Genomic DNA, 15,018 nt, shown 5'->3' with positions numbered 1-15,018 from the left:
TAATACTATTATTTCAATATTAATTGCGCCAATTAGTTTTATATTACTAATTAATTTAATTACTTCGCTAATAAACTTTACAATTAGGGCGCTACTTTACCTAATGGATATTTTCTTAATTAGCTATATTAATATAGTGTAAAATAAGATTTAAAACCTACTACCCTCCTCCTCCTCCAATTCATTACTACTATCTTTATTACTTTAAAGATTGGGGTTAGCGGCCTTCTATTATAAAGCGCGCTTTATTATCCGCTTCTTTTATACCCTCTCTACATAAACTTCCTTCCTCTTAACAGTAATTATTTTATAATATTAATAAAGTAGGGGAAATAATAGTATATCTTTATTATTATTATTAACTATAGGATATTATAACCGAATAAATAACCTAATTACCTATTTATTTACAAAGATACTCATTAAAATAAAATAACTATCGGTATTACTAAGTACGTATACGCCTAACTTCATTTAACTACCTTTATTATTAAACTCTTTAACGAAAGGTTCCTAATATATATTAGAGTATTAAATTTTACTAATTTCGTAATTAAAGGACGTACTAATACAACCTTCAACTATCTATTTTATATACTTAGTACGTATTTTAAAATAAATAAACGTACTTTAATATATCTCCTATATAATAACCTAATTAAAATCATTATTTTTACAAACCTAATCGGTCAATACTATTGCTTACTACTTATACTAATTATATTTAAAGCCTTTACCCTCCTTCGTTATAATTAAGAACCTACCTAGATAGGAATTTCTAATAACGAAGATAAATTAATAGTATACTTTAAGAGACTAATAATACAGTCCCTAATTTATAGTCGAATTATTAGTTTTCTTTTTTTAATTAAATTATTAATTAACTACCTCTTTATTATTAAATAATTGAGACCGCTTCAATACTTCGCCCCCTATATCTACTGTATTATTATTATTATTATCGTCGATTCTAATAAGTTTTACTTAGGAGCTGGACGAGTAAGGAGTATTAATTATTAAAAGCGCAATCTCGTTAAAGAAAATAGGCGTACTAGGAAAATTATACTCTATATAATTATTAATAACGTTCTATATTATATATTAGCGGGGTAGTAGGCAATTAGTAGATACTAGGGATAATAATACAATTATACTATATATAGCAATTAAGTAATTATTAATAAGAAGCGGCAGCTATATCCTATACTAAGGTAACGAAGAATCTATATATAGTAGATTCCTATATTAAGAGTTCCTATACTACGACAATTAGAATCCCCTATACCGCTACTATTAGGAATATAAGGATAATTTATATTAGGAGTTATATTAAATATAATCCTCTTTAGTAGGCTACTAGGCGGACTACTAACTATTGTACTAATTATTTATAATTAATATCGATATATTACGGATTACTACTTTAAAATCTACGGTAGAGCCTTAATACTAAAAAAGGATTATAACCCCTCTCTTTTTATATAGCGGTACAATCCACAGTAGTAATCTACAATAGTAGTTTGAATTATCCTAGTAACCTTTAAAGTACTCTAGTAGATTATACTTTGTTTGGATTAGTCGGTCTTAGTTGGTTCTACATACTAAAATTTAGGTACGAGCCCTAAATCCCTGCAACTGGCACTCCACACAGAAGTCACTCATCTGGCAAAAAGGTTACGTTTTAGAGGTTACGGTCACGCGAGCCGATCAGGCCCTAAGAGGCATAGTACGGGAATCTTTCAAAGTGGCTTCCGGTCCCACTTGTCACCGGCCTTCAAAATCGGAAGCCGTCAATTTTGGAGACAAGAAGCCGCAATGAAGTCGGACTTGGACAAAAAGACACTGATTGCGACCGGAGCTCAGACTCCGTATCCCAAGGCAGTTCCCGGGCCGTTGAACTCTGCTTGTGCTCCGAGTCAAGAACCAAGCCGGGCAATCCATGTCGACGGGCCCTCCGAAAAACCCCACTCAACAAACTCTACAATAAAGTCCGGGTCTGGACATCAAGGTCCACCAAGACCAAAGTGAGAGAGAGACAGTGAACTGCTCTCATCCGGATCTCGCCCAGCCCACAGACACCGTGACACCATGGGGACGAAATCTCTCGAGTTCAAGGTGCGCAAGTTGCAGGCCAACAGCACCACCGAAAAGGACCTTGCAAAGAAACAACCATCGCGAGTCTATGTCAACGAGGAGGCTCTGCTCGAGCTGACCGGTTCCAAAGACGGAGGACGGGCAATTACCATTGAGAAGATCGATAGGAACTCTTCTGACGACCAGCCCGTGCGACGGGAGGCAACCCTATGGAAATCGCCAGAGAGGATAGACAAGGCCAGCGTCCAGCTGTATGATGCCTTTAGAGATGCATGCGGCTACCAGGCTGGAGTTCAGGTCAAGGTCACAGTCCAGGAAGGGAAGCTCCCCGAAGCCGAAGAGGTCGTCCTCGAACAGCTACCTCCCGAGAAGGCTGGCAAAGATGCAGAGACTGCCGCATCTATCGACCCGTCCGATCTTCCCGGCTGGGAGTTCTTCCTTGCCGGAAGGCTTTCTATGATCGAGCATGTCCACGCTGGTTTGACGTTCAAGAACCTCTACGCTAGGGGCCCGCAGAGGTCGTTCGTGGTGGCTTCGGTAAATGGGCGGCCAACCGGCAACGCGCGCTATTTGGATGGCAAGACGAAAGTCAGGATAGGCGCGCCTTCGCCCGCTGGCCAGGTGGACGGAGTGCCCCAGGGAAAGCTGGAGGTGACAGGTGTTCGTGGACTGGACGCTCAGATCGAGAAACTCAACGACCTGCTGTCTCAGTTCACCGACCCCTGGGTCTTCCAGGGCAAGCCTAGGTACCGCGGTATCGTGATTCACGGCGGTCACGGCACGGGAAAGAGCATGCTCCTAAACACCATTGCGGCTACTGGATGGGGCACAGTCTATCGCATCCAGCCCAAGGACAAGCTTGCCGATATCCAGGACATGTTCCAGAAAGCTAGACTTGAACAGCCTAGTATCATCCTGATCGACCAACTAGAAAGGTTAATCGACAAGGAGAGGAACAACCGCACCTCTGTGATACAGGCCCTGTGCGAGGCACTGGACACTCTGGGGGCCGACGCCCAGGAAACCGGCGAGATTCCCAAGGTAGCTGTCGTCGTCACTTGCTTAGATTACACAACCGACGTCCCCGAGGATCTCAAGGATCCCGGGAGGCTCACAGGCGAGGTGTACCTACCACTGCCTGACGTGGATGGCCGCAAGGAGATTCTTGCCTCTTTCAACCTGCGCGTAACGCCCGAGGAAGAAGACGCTCTTCTTCGCAGCCTCAGCGAACGCACACATGCCTACAACGGCAAGGATCTCCGGCGTATTGTCGACGAAGCCGAGTTCATTGCAAGAACGCGAATCAACAGGGTAAAGAAGACGACAACACCAACATCAACCGAGGACGTGATCAGTCTTGATGATCAACCTCCGGCAACAGAAGAAGTATCAACCCTCCTTGAGTCCATGCACCTGTCCCCTTCCAACGCCAGCACAGCCACCACCACCACCACCCTAACATCCTACTTCCTTGCCTCCGACTACGAAGAAGCCCTCCGCCTCGTCCGGCCCTCCGCCATGCACGACGTGAACCTCAAGCCGCCTCCCATCCACTGGTCGGATATCGGCGGGCAAGCCTCCGTCAAGGTTTCTCTCCGACGCGCCGTGCGCATGTCCACCGAACCCGTCCACGTGTTATCTCGCTTCTTCGCCCGCCCACCCAAGGGTTTTCTTCTGTATGGCCCACCCGGTTGCTCCAAAACCATGGCGGCGCAAGCGATGGCGACCGAGTCCGGCCTCAACTTCTTTGCCGTCAAGGGCGCCGAGCTGCTCAATATGTACGTGGGCGAGTCGGAGAGGGCGGTGCGAAGGCTGTTTCAGAGGGCGAGGGAGGTGGCGCCTAGTATGATTTTCTTTGATGAGATTGATTCTATTGCGGGGCAGCGGGCCGGTTTTGGGCATGGCGGATCCTCAACATCTGGGGGAAGTAGCAGTGGTCTGAACGTGTTGACGACCTTGCTCAATGAGATGGATGGCTTCGAGGCTTTAACGGGCGTGGTGGTTCTGGCTGCTACCAACAGGCCGCAGGCGCTGGATCCGGCTTTGCTCCGGCCCGGTCGCTTTGATGAGCTGATTTATGTTAGCCCGCCAGACCAAGAAGCACGCGCGGCGATATTCAAGAAGGAGGCGGAGAAGAGGCAGATGCTAATCGGTGATGAGGACATCAAAAGGTTGGCGACTATCACGGACGGGTTCTCGGGCGCAGAGATTAAGGGGATTTGCGCGGTGGCGGGAACGAGGGCTTATGATCGCTATCTAAAGCTGGATTCGGTTGAGGAGGATACAGCGGTAGGTATAACGATGGAGGATCTGGAGATGGCGGCTAAGGGGATGATGAGGCAGATTACGCCCGAGATGATTAGAGGTTTCGAGCAGTGGGAGAAGCAGTTTAGGAGGTATTAGATCGGGAGTTTTTTGCTAAAGAGAGGATACTGATTCATAGAGGAAAACGGATGATAGACAAAAAGGGTTCTTGATCAATTTCCTATATACATCGTCATATGTGGATTCCGTCTAAGTCCATTATTTGATTGTCAAGGCCATCATTTGCGGAGTTGATGAAAACCCTTACCATAGTGATGGATCAAATCATCATCAACAAATAAAGACCGTGCTATCTGTCACTCGAGCTGCAAAAACAAGTGTCACCTACCTCTCCAACATCCCAGCTAGGTCAATAAACGTTGAGCAGATTGAGCCAGACAAGTGACAGGTAAGAAACAAGAACAACAGACAGCGGGGGGAATATCGGAATCGAAAGAAAGGCCATCAATGCTCCTCCAGGTCAAACAATCCATCCACTCAGAAACTCCAAAAAGAAGCTCAAAGACGTGCCATCAAAAGAAATTAACACAACACCTTTCGCTTCCCAAATCCAGACCGGAATTCTCCCCCAAAGCAACCCAAAGACACTCGTGAGAATTTGGCCTAACCACACCAGGATAGACAACCGCATCTAGATGATCGCCCGTGCGATTTTGGTTAATGCAACAGAATAAGGTAAGCTTGCGAACATTAGCAACTTCCTTTAACCAGGCCATTATGCAGAACAGAGAGAATGAGATATTCCGTACAGGTTGGGTTAGGTAAGGTTAAACTAGGTAATATATGCATTTGTAATGCGAAAAACGAAGTCACAAATCTGGCTTAAACGCAGCAACCGAAGAAGCTAGGTGAGGAGCTCGTCTTTGTGACTGAATGATTCAGGATTCAGGATCTTGGTATTCATGCACCAACAAGTCAGTTTCTGTTTTCGTCTATCTTCCTTAGCTCGAAGACATGTATCTCCGTCCTTTGTGTTGCGCAGTTCAGTCACAAATACTCGGGGCTGTGAGGGTAGCTTGTCTCTTCCGCGACAGTGCTATCCACCGAGACTCTTCAGTCTAGGCCTCGCTGGTGGGCAATGGATTGTATGTTCACGTTAAACACCTAGCATCTTTTCTAATCACATACTAGCTGTAGCTATTTCTTCTTCGACCTACAAGGTGAATTTGTGGTTGTAACTGTAGCAGGCTTTTGTTGACTCTAGCTAAAAGCGTTACCCAAGTCATGCTCCTGTTGTGCAAAACAGTCAGTATATCGAATAATACGCGCAAGAAATGATCATGTAGTAGCAGATGGTTACTACCACTTACCTTCAGATACTCAGCTCCCTTCTCCTGATACTCCTCCCTCGTAACTTTAGCCCTTTGCCAATCTTCGCTGCCCGCCCAGCCGGCAGCGCCCTTCCATGCGTCGAGGATGGGATCCTTCGCCTTGCGGACGGTGAGTGGGGTGCCAGCCGGGAGTAATGGCATAAGGCTAGCGCGCATTCTCTCGTCAAATCCTTGGAACATGGTATTTCCACCGGTTAGGAAGATATCCTTGAGGAACGAATCCCGATCGAGCCCCGGGATACCAACCAGTCGCTGGTTCAAGATATCGCCAGCAATCTCGATGATACCGGCCTGATCAACACCAGCAATAGCACTGGGCTGGAAGATCACCTCGGGTACACGGATGCGCTCGACATTCAGATGGAGACGATGCGTTTCTGCTGGTGCTGCTGCATCGAACGGCCTCGGCCCGTACCGGAAGGCATGCAGGAGGGACTTTGTCCAGTCGTTCTGGGCTTCGAGTGTGTGCTCATACGTGAATTCCTTGTCGTACTCGAGTAAGTCTTGCTCCAGCGCGCGGACCGACGCTTCGAGATCCTCTTCGGCCTCCTCCTCGTCATCGCTGTCACCCTTGTTTGCGCCAATGGCCACACTGCGGTAGACACCCCAGTCGGCATCATCGGCACCAAAGTCGTCATCGTCACCGCCGCGACGCCGCTTGCGACCGGTGGTCGCGGGCGTATCTGAGGCAAGGTTTGCCAGGTTCTTCATCCGTATTTGGTTAGCCAGTGACTTGCGGTTACCAAGATCGGCCTTGAGGCGATCGCGCTCTTTGATTTGAGCTAGCTTGGCAAGACGAAGCTGGCGCTTCTCCTCAAGCCATCCCTCCAGATCGTTGGTCCGCCTCTCCTCATCCAACCTGGCTTCTTCCGCTATCCTGGCCTTCTCGGCCTCCTTCTCAGCCTTGGCCCGTGCTCGAGCATCGTGGTTCGACTTCATTAAACGTTGTTGCCTCTTCTGCTTGAGTCCCGCCTCATCCAATTGGTCATCAGGCACATCAAGCAGGCTGAAGTCGGGAGCTTCTTGCTCTTCCTCTTGTTCGCCTCCAAGATCTTTGGTCCGTGCCCGCTTGATGGATTTCTCCAGCTCCTTGACCATCCGATCCAAAGCAGCTTCATCCTTCACCTCAGCATCATCAAGGATGCGCTTGATCTCTTTCTTGGTCGTTTGTTCCGAGATTCTGCGCTGGACGTCCTTGTAATACTCGAGCTCTTGTTCCTTCTTCATCAGTCTTTCCAAGCGCATCTTGGCGGCCTGTTCTTGCAGCCTCCGACCGCTTTCCTTCTTCCTCTCAGCTATCCGGGCCAGCTCCTCCTCTGTCTTTTGATTGATAACTTCCTCCGTGTAAGGATATTGAACAATGCGTTCTCTGTCCTCAAGTCCAGTCCACTCCAGATAGTTTGCTAGTTCACTGTCGTAGTCTTGGGAGACATAGCAGAAATCCCGAACCATATTCTCAGCTTGTGACGAGTTGAGTTTGCCGGGGAATCCATAGTAGTATTTTAGCTTTATCAGTTTCAGCAGATATTCCGCGGCATGCCAGCCGCCCCAGTTCAGCCTCGTAGCCTGGGCTAGCAATGGCTTCTGGTTGTAAACCGGTATAAGATGGGTAGCGCTGTGTGATGAAGAGACGACGATACCGGTCTTGCCTTGGTTATGTCGGTATGCGAACAGAGAGTCGATTCCGTACGTGAGGGAGGGGGCGCCGTAACATTCGAAGATGATTTCGGTCATGGCTAAGCAGAGAAACATGGTTAGCAGAAATAACGGGACTGATTGGGGGTCGACCTACATTTTCTCGAGTAGGGCAAGTTTGCGACAGCCTCGGTCATGACAATCGGCATATCAATCGCCCCATCGACACCATTCATGCCAAGCTTCAAGAAGACGTAGTCCAGCACGTGCTCCATAACATCCCAATTGCTCACAATACCGGTCCCAGCCTCGAAGGCGTTCCGTATGTGTCCTCGCGCAGATGTGTCGGCATAGCAGTCTTGGCCAGCAAAAGAAAAGGTCTTGCCCAACTTTCTATCGCGATACTTGGCCATGATTGGGGGAACGGCTAGTCGGGGCGCATTTTCGAAAGACCATCCCGCTCGGACAGCCCAGGAACCTGAAGGTGCGATGATAGAGGTTAGCAACACACGTCGGCCACGCTCGATTGGGGAGATTGTGCATGGGCGAATGGCCTGAATCATAGGATATGCGCTTACCGTTATCTATGACGATAGCTGGATTTCCTCCAGATTGAGCCTTTGCGCGCTCGTATCCGTCCGACTGTGGCTCGATGTACTTTTCGAATTTGGCTTCCTTGACTGGGTACAGGACGGGATCAGGAAGAGTCTTCCACATTTCCCGCCTGCTGACAGTATCATCAACTGCGGAGGGCGCCATAATGAAATAGTATCACTTGGATAGCAGTTCAAACGGAAGGTATATTCGAATGGAGATATTCTCTAGGTTTGTCCGGTCGGTTGAAGATCGTGGAGCTGCCGGGAGCTCAGCGCTGAAGCAGTGGAATTCGTCGGGTCAAGCGCATTCTGATCCTCGCAGGATCTGGCGATGAAGACCGGCAAAAGGGCGACCGGACCGAATGAGAATCGGTGCTGAACGGTTGTGGCGTGTCTAGAACGTTTGATGGAAAGTGGAAAGAAGGGAAAGCAGCAACTATCGACGCGACTGAGTGTTGGCAACGATCTGTCCAGCGGTGCTTCTGTTGCCTGCCACAACCTCAAAGTCCCGTCGCGGGTGGTGGTGTCCCATTGACGTTCCGTCTTATAGTGGCGCGGCTTGGCGCGTTCCACCTTTTAAGCTACAGTACAGCGACCTGGGACCTGGAGCGGCATGCAAGGGGTGGATATGGGGGAGCAACTAAGTTGAAAATAGGACTTATGTATATGACAATCAGAGGTCAGTTGCCTGGTGTAGAGGTACTTCTAAGTATGGTATTTCATTTCAAGGATGTTTGTTGGGTATCTCTTTGATTCCGCTATCTTTCCCCGAGATAGGTAAGCTTGAATTGATAACGACCACGACAGAGAATATCAAGACGGCTCTTTCAGGTTGTCAGTAGCTACATTCAAAGAGTTAGCATAAGCATTGAGGACAGCCTGGAAGTGGAGGTTCTGGAGAAATCACTGTGGCGCGATTACTTCATACCTTCGAGGTGAAATAGCACGTTAGACTGGTAGTTCTTGAACATTTGCGCAACCAGCTCAATGTTCATGTTTTGGATGTTGATTTCCTAAACAACGGTTTAGTAAACACACAACGTTAAGGTCGATTTGTTACCAAAGTTACCTGCAAAGCCTTGTTCATTACAACAACAGCCTCGTTGAGTTTTTCCTAAAAAAATTTAACGTGAGCATCAGTGACAGTCCCAGTGGTCTTTGTTAGGTCGCGCATCACAACCGTGCTGGCAACTGGAGAGCTTACCACGTTGGTGATAATGCGTGACAGTAGCAAGTTCTGTTGATGCTCATGAGGGCTCTCCTGGAATCCTGTATGTGAGAATCCCAGACAAAACATGGAACGTGGAATGAAATTCTACAAACCATTGTGTAGGTAGTCAAAGCCGTACATCCACGGATGAACCCGATTGATGATGGTGATGGTGTCAACAAGAGCTACAGAACCAGGCAAGGTGTGTCCAAAAGGGTTCTCGAATGTGACAGGCACTGCACTGACATGTGCCATGCGTGCACTAAACGCGACCAACTGGCGGGGCATTCACAAGCCATAAACGCGATGGAAGAGGTAACCCGCCGAGAAAGTGGGGCGGTATGACGCGGCAGAACTCAGAACCCCTGCACCTAGGCTCACTTGCCTGGCAACACCGAGACACCTGCAGCAGCTTCCGGCAGGCATACCGCATCGGTGCCAATGCCTACAGGGTGACGGGAACTGTGATCTCGACCACCTCAAGTTGAAGCTCTCTCCAGTCTCGCCTCTCCCTTCCAACCTGACTGTCAATACCCTAGAGCGAAATCACTTCTTCGACACTTAGGTACTTAAATAGTCCTGCCAACCATCAGACATGTCAAACCAAACTCCAGAAGCTCAAGCTGCGGCAGCCGCGCATCTCAAGCTCATTGAGCAGCTTGACATCCATTCCGTCCACAAGTCATTTCGCAACACCCATTGGCGACCAAACCAGCGCCGCAACAAAAACATCAAGACCATACTCGGCGACGCGCAACGAAAGGAGGCCAGTTCCATTCTTGCTACACCCCAAGATGCCAGCGGCGCCGCCACGCCCGCCCCGGTTGGCGACGACAGTCTTTCCACCAGCGGAACCTCGACACCAGTCGTACCTTCGGCCAACGGTGCGAACGCGAATGGCACAACAGCCAATCTGGCACAGGCATCTAGGAGCTTGTCCAAGCTGGTGCTAGAAAAGAGCCTTAACGTGCCAGCAAAGGGATCGAACGGGCTGGCCGCGAGTCTGTCCTCGGCACCGGTTGCGACGTATACCAACATTGAAAGCGCACCGAGTCTCGCGCCGATGAAGCGCTACTGTGATATTACTGGGCTGTCGGCACCGTACATTGATCCTAAGACCAGGTTGCGATATCATAACGCGGAGGTGTTTGCTATGATCCGAAGTCTACCGCAGGGCGTGGGAGAGCAGTTCTTGGAGGCCAGAGGTGCTCACACCGTGCTCAAATAGTGACTACCTAGGGAGCGCATTTTTTGGACCTGGGCTGGCTGCCTTGTCATTTGGCGCTTGTTGGCCATGGCGTGGGCATCTCGCACGCGCTACGTACGGGTCGGAGGGACATTGAAGCATCTACAAACTTGGATGGGATATTACAAGGAGGCGTTGAACATGACTCGGTTTCCAAGGCGTTGAGGGACAAGAAGGACCGATTGCAAGGCGTTTTCATTTTAAACAGGAACCAGGAAGGGAGCATTGTTGATGTGATGTTATTATTATTCTCACAAAGAATTAATCTAATCGCAAAAGAATGTGCGACCAACAAAGTCAAGTCCCAACTACGTACTCGCTGTCTTTCAACAGCAAGATACAATCGACACTCCGGCTTAATCGTGATCATTCGCTCTTTGCCCAAAAGCTCGAAAGCTAACCGACAGACCACCGAGAACGGACGGGAGAGAAACCGAACTCAGATTGCTCTAGCAAGAAGCTAGAGCCGTCGTGGCAACGTGAAGGGAAAGGAAATGAATAGTACCTACCGTAGCTGACCAAGACGCCCCTGATGATAGCAAAATCATGTAATCAAGCGCCCTGGTCCATCATTAAGACCATTACATGCTGACAAGCATATAATACGCGATCGAGGCGTGGTTTCGGAACAAAACTGCCATGTTCGCTGTTCTGAAACGCCTTCATCTCTGCGCGACAACTGGACGTAGAACAGAGAACGAAAAGGAAAATTTCCCGAAATTCGAGAAAAGATGCTTTTGCGGTTCGTTGGCCCCTCCAATCCTGATCCTCAGAACCAATCACAGCTGCAGAAAGCTAAGCCAAAGTGGATCTGTTCCTGCCCGCCCGTCGGCAGGCCCCCGAAGCCGCTAAGGTCCGATTGCTCTGCCGGCCGCGTCCCTGGCGCGGCGTTGATGCAAGCCCCTTGATCGCATCTTAGCACATCGTCGAACGAGACCGTTTTCGATCGCCTTTGCAACAACTAGACATAGTCAGCACTTTCACAAGTCAGCGTATTTACGCTCTTTACTATATACTACATTATCTTATTAATTCATCGGCAGTTATTTCCGCTTCTTCACTTCTTTTCGCGCTGCCTCGAACTCCCCATCTAGCTCTTGAGCTAGCTATCTTCCGCCCCGCCCAAAAAAGCTTCCGAGTCAACACCAGCAATATGCCTACAATGTGGTTATCCGACTCCCAAAGTGAGTTGGACCCCCAACCTGACTATGGCCTACGGCACGGACTGCGAGTATATGATACTAATCTCTGTTTTTTCTCTGTTTCTAGAAATTGGAGTCGCCTTTTGCTCTGGCGGTATGCATTCACCATCCCTAGTTCCCGAATCTCCCTCCTCAAATATTCCTTTCCGAACCTCTGTATAGCTCCTTGCCAGACCTACCTAGCAGCGATTATGTACGGGAGCTGGATCTCTTTGCGCATTAATGCGCCACCGGCCATGATTTGAAAGTTTTGGGCGCGCGAACGTTGCGCATCTGTCATGGGATCGGATCGAACATACACGCTTATATGTTCTTTTGGGGAAAAGAAGGGACCAAAATAAACTGACGGGACGAACTCTCCAACCAGGTGGCTTTTTCCTCATCGGCGGTGTCCTCCTCTTCTTTGACCGGGCCATGCTTGCCATGGGCAATGTATGTTTTGTTTTCTCACCTTATCTCCCTGTTGTCTATCTTCTTCTTCTTCTTCTTCTTCTCCTGCGTTTATGTACCTACTAACACTTCTGACACCCAAAAAGATTCTCTTCCTAATCGGCCTAACTATAATAATCGGTCCCCAAAAAACTTTCACCTTCTTCGCACGCAAGCAAAAGGCCAAAGGTACGGCGGCTTTTTTCTCCGGTCTGGCTTTGATTTTGATGCGCTGGCCTTTGATCGGCTTCTGCGTGGAGCTTTATGGGATCATGATCCTCTTTGGCGACTTCCTGGGAACGATAGCGGGTTTCGCGCGCAACATTCCTGTTATTGGACCTTATATCGGCACCGCGGTTGATCGGTCTGGTGTGGTAGCGAGGCAGAATGCGGATTTGCCTGTTTAAATGGAGGGATTGAGTGTTGAGGGGAAAAGGCGAGGGCGCCGTGGCATAGTGCAAACGTGCCGAACGAGGATATGGTCTGGGCCATGGCGCCGCTCTTCGAAAGCTCACGAATACTCGCTTTGCCGTTCGGTTGAATGACATCGGCGGGTCGGGCGCAAGACAGGTTCAGCGCTCGCGCTATGAAAGGGAGGGCAAAAGAAAGAATACGAGGCGAACGGGAACATGAACGAAGAAACGACGGTTGTGAAACGAAAAGGAGAGGGAACGCCTATGAAGGGTCTAATGCCCACGATCAACATGCACATTCACACAAACGGCGTTGGAGCGAACTTTGGGATACCCAAGTTGTAATATGAAGAGGGAAGTATCGGGCTTTCTTTTCATGCATAATTTTGAGAGGAAGAATCAAATACTATAGATGGTTCCGGGGTGGGGGGGGTGTTAAATTGTCTACAAAATCACGATACCATATAACCCCAATGATGGAACAACGGACGAGGAACGTTTTTCACCACCGGCAGCCTCGACTGACATGGAAAGGCAAATTCCGCCAAAGTGTGCTGTCAGTTCCAGAAAAAAAAAATTCCCAAGGGCCTATGCCTGTTTAAGGATATCATCCATCCAGTACACCAGTCCCCAATACTCCTTCACAGGAAAGTCTTTCGGTTTCTTTTCCGTCTTCCCATCTTTCGTCTTCCTTGTCTTCATCCCGTTTTCATTTGTTTCTTGTTCAGTGACTCTTAAGACATCCAATCATCTCATCCTTCTTCCCACTACCTCCCGACATGACTTAGTATCCGGCCTTGACGAGGTAATCGGCGAGCGCCTCGACGGTCTGTGTCGAGTTGCCGGCGACAGCGTTCTCGCCGTAGTGGGCGACGAGGATGGCCTGTGTTGTCTTGACGATGATGACGCCAGTCTTGCCCTATTTTTGGGGGGAAGAAAAACCATCAGTGAGCTTGAACATACGAGGCTTGGAAAGGGGATGCCTGGAGCAGCGCGGCCGACTAAAGTTCGGGCGTCTGAGGTTGAGACACGATAAGGGGATAGAGATAGTACGCACCTGGCGACCGTAGACGTGGCGACCCTCGATGTTGAAGGCAACGTAGCGCTGACCGGCAACGTGGAGACCCTCAGCGAAAACCTTGTCAACGTTGGAGCCCTTGCCATTATCGCCGAGGACGGCGGAGATGAACTTCATCTCATCGGGGCTCAGCTATAATACGTCACAGATTGTTAGCTTTCTCTGGAACTTTGGCGCCCGATACATCGTCGGGGGGTCCTATCACGCCATCAACCCCGCTCTCTGCTTCCCCGGTGCAAACAGCCTCCCTGACCAGGATTTCTCGGACATTGTAGATGTCCGACCGTTTATGCGCCCGAAGGAGAGACAGAGATGAGGGCAGGGAAAGGGTGCGGGCAGAAATCGGGGGGAAGTTGGCGAGACAAGGCGTACCGTGAAGCCGGGAGTCGCAGCCCAGGTGCTGTCACCAGCGGCGCTGATGATGGCGGCCTTATCGATGTGGCCGGTGCCAACAAGGCTATATGTAGGAGATTACGTCTTAGCTCATCATGTCCATGTCCGTTTCCATGTACAGGTGGTTCTCCGCATTCTTGGGGCCGAAGCCGAACAACCATCAGGCGCAGGCAATCACACCCCTAGCAGTCGATGGCGTCGCAATTCGTTGTGTTCATGGGTTCGGGTGGTTTCCAATGGTATATCGTACCTCGAGTCAACATAGGCTGTTCAAGACATTCGGGGTTAGCTTGCTTATTCTCCCAGCTTCCGTCGAGGTGGGGTTGGGCGTGAAACAGCTCCCAAGGACGGGAAGAGGGCCCAGGCGGAAACAGGCACTGACCTTGCCAGGACATTTTGTCGGGATTTGTGTGATGTTGGTGTGATGGAAAGGACTCGGTGGTTGAGTTGAAGGAGGAGTGTATCGACAGACAACGACGACGAAGAAGCTGGCTTTCGGGGAGGATTAAAAAAAGGGAAACCCAAACAAACGCGGCTCGGTTGGCAAAGGGGGGAGGGGGGCCGGTAGTCTTGGGGGGGCTAAGCGGCGGCGGAAGATAGCGGAGCGGCGACTGGATACCTCTATGGATTGGATGCGAAAAGGGGAAGCGGTGACATGACAGTGGAGGGGAACGACTCACTGGTCCCCCTGGGATTCTAGTGGGCTAAACCGGGAAGCCAGCGAAGGCCAGCTGGTGAATGGGGCCGGGTAACGGTGCCTGGTGGTTGTGGATTCCCGTTGTGTGGATTGGAAGAGAAGCTCTTGAGAGGAGCCCCCTCACCAGCCAGGCCCCTCCTCGTCACTAGGTAGGTTCAGCGAGGTGCCCCGCCAAAGGAAGTTGCCTGGACGTTGACCTCTTCGGAGTCGCGGAGGGGTTCGGCAGGTGAGACTTACTTGTACACTAGGTAGGTATGTATCTCTTTAACATACGATCGTATAAACTCAACACGGTGATTGTTAGCAGACAGCCTCTAGGACCAAGCATCCTTCCATCGACTCCCAGCGGCATTTCCAAGCTGGATCGAC

General features: G+C 49.5%; 6 protein-coding genes across 7 annotated transcripts; 3 read left to right on the top strand and 3 right to left on the bottom strand.

Moving 5' to 3' along the window:
* Positions 1-1,775: 1,775 nt before the first annotated feature.
* NCU06393 (hypothetical protein) lies at positions 1,776-4,715 on the top strand. The gene has a single exon (XM_957138.2). The coding sequence runs from the start codon at positions 2,089-2,091 to the stop codon at positions 4,495-4,497; it is 2,409 nt and encodes an 802-aa protein (XP_962231.1). The 5' UTR covers positions 1,776-2,088; the 3' UTR covers positions 4,498-4,715.
* Positions 4,716-5,271: 556 nt separating this feature from the next.
* arp-5 (actin-related protein-5) lies at positions 5,272-8,472 on the bottom strand. Its single transcript, XM_957139.2, has 4 exons — positions 7,964-8,472; positions 7,543-7,863; positions 5,730-7,486; positions 5,272-5,649 (listed from the first exon to the last, which is right to left on the bottom strand). Exons 1-4 carry the CDS (start codon positions 8,142-8,144, stop codon positions 5,620-5,622), a joined length of 2,289 nt encoding a protein of 762 aa, XP_962232.1. The 5' UTR covers positions 8,145-8,472; the 3' UTR covers positions 5,272-5,619.
* Positions 8,473-8,563: 91 nt separating this feature from the next.
* Positions 8,564-9,462, bottom strand: NCU10897 (hypothetical protein). Its single transcript, XM_001728150.2, has 5 exons — positions 9,305-9,462; positions 9,186-9,242; positions 9,051-9,095; positions 8,910-8,994; positions 8,564-8,823 (listed from the first exon to the last, which is right to left on the bottom strand). Exons 1-5 carry the CDS (start codon positions 9,305-9,307, stop codon positions 8,795-8,797), a joined length of 219 nt encoding a protein of 72 aa, XP_001728202.1. The 5' UTR covers positions 9,308-9,462; the 3' UTR covers positions 8,564-8,794.
* A 172-nt stretch (positions 9,463-9,634) lies between these two features.
* NCU06395 (hypothetical protein) lies at positions 9,635-10,894 on the top strand. Its single transcript, XM_957140.3, has one exon. It carries the CDS (start codon positions 9,787-9,789, stop codon positions 10,417-10,419), a length of 633 nt encoding a protein of 210 aa, XP_962233.2. The 5' UTR covers positions 9,635-9,786; the 3' UTR covers positions 10,420-10,894.
* Positions 10,895-11,346: 452 nt separating this feature from the next.
* On the top strand, positions 11,347-13,106 carry NCU06396 (Got1 family protein). The gene is made up of 4 exons (XM_957141.2): positions 11,347-11,621; positions 11,707-11,733; positions 12,007-12,071; positions 12,176-13,106. Exons 1-4 carry the CDS (start codon positions 11,591-11,593, stop codon positions 12,473-12,475), a joined length of 423 nt encoding a protein of 140 aa, XP_962234.2. The 5' UTR covers positions 11,347-11,590; the 3' UTR covers positions 12,476-13,106.
* On the bottom strand, positions 12,822-14,796 carry NCU06397. Of its 2 annotated transcripts, XM_011395887.1 has the most exons (6): positions 14,633-14,663; positions 14,335-14,563; positions 14,203-14,218; positions 13,932-14,016; positions 13,539-13,691; positions 12,822-13,400 (listed from the first exon to the last, which is right to left on the bottom strand). In XM_011395887.1, the coding sequence occupies exons 2-6, from the start codon at positions 14,345-14,347 to the stop codon at positions 13,266-13,268; spliced, it is 402 nt and encodes a 133-aa protein (XP_011394189.1). In that variant the 5' UTR covers positions 14,348-14,563; positions 14,633-14,663; the 3' UTR covers positions 12,822-13,265. The 2 variants fall into 2 exon arrangements, with proteins under 2 accessions (XP_011394189.1, XP_011394188.1); XM_011395886.1 differs by having other exon boundaries at positions 14,335-14,796.
* Between the last annotated feature and the right edge of the window lie 222 nt (positions 14,797-15,018).

Source organism: Neurospora crassa, linkage group IV, assembly GCF_000182925.2.
Source record: "Neurospora crassa OR74A linkage group IV, whole genome shotgun sequence".
Classification (NCBI taxonomy): domain Eukaryota; kingdom Fungi; phylum Ascomycota; class Sordariomycetes; order Sordariales; family Sordariaceae; genus Neurospora; species Neurospora crassa.
Note: the sequence above shows the minus strand (reverse complement) of the source record. Positions and strands in the feature narration are given on the sequence as shown.

What these genes read in the sequence shown, in the direction of transcription:
- NCU06396 (XM_957141.2), top strand. Translation starts at nt 11,591, where the DNA reads ATGCCTACAATGTGGTTATCCGACTCCCAAA. An exon ending in GTGGTTATCCGACTCCCAAA is followed by an intron (nt 11,622 to 11,706) that starts GTGAGTTGGACC and finishes CTCTGTTTCTAG; the next exon opens with AAATTGGAGTCGCCTTTTGC. An exon ending in AGTCGCCTTTTGCTCTGGCG is followed by an intron (nt 11,734 to 12,006) that starts GTATGCATTCAC and finishes CTCTCCAACCAG; the next exon opens with GTGGCTTTTTCCTCATCGGC.
- NCU06393 (XM_957138.2), top strand. Translation starts at nt 2,089, where the DNA reads ATGGGGACGAAATCTCTCGAGTTCAAGGTGCGCAAGTTGCAGGCCAAC.
- NCU06395 (XM_957140.3), top strand. Translation starts at nt 9,787, where the DNA reads ATGTCAAACCAAACTCCAGAAGCTCAAGCTGCGGCAGCCGCGCATCTC.
- NCU10897 (XM_001728150.2), bottom strand. An exon ending in TAATGAACAAGGCTTTGCAG is followed by an intron (nt 8,995 to 9,050) that starts GTAACTTTGGTA and finishes ACCGTTGTTTAG; the next exon opens with GAAATCAACATCCAAAACAT. An exon ending in CGTGCTATTTCACCTCGAAG is followed by an intron (nt 8,824 to 8,909) that starts GTATGAAGTAAT and finishes CTTTGAATGTAG; the next exon opens with CTACTGACAACCTGAAAGAG.
- arp-5 (XM_957139.2), bottom strand. Translation starts at nt 8,144, where the DNA reads ATGGCGCCCTCCGCAGTTGATGATACTGTCAGCAGGCGGGAAATGTGG. An exon ending in AGCTATCGTCATAGATAACG is followed by an intron (nt 7,864 to 7,963) that starts GTAAGCGCATAT and finishes TCGCACCTTCAG; the next exon opens with GTTCCTGGGCTGTCCGAGCG. An exon ending in AGGGAGCTGAGTATCTGAAG is followed by an intron (nt 5,650 to 5,729) that starts GTAAGTGGTAGT and finishes TTTGCACAACAG; the next exon opens with GAGCATGACTTGGGTAACGC.
- NCU06397 (XM_011395886.1), bottom strand. An exon ending in CTGCGACTCCCGGCTTCACG is followed by an intron (nt 13,692 to 13,931) that starts GTACGCCTTGTC and finishes GACGTATTATAG; the next exon opens with CTGAGCCCCGATGAGATGAA. An exon ending in GCCACGTCTACGGTCGCCAG is followed by an intron (nt 13,401 to 13,538) that starts GTGCGTACTATC and finishes CCCCAAAAATAG; the next exon opens with GGCAAGACTGGCGTCATCAT.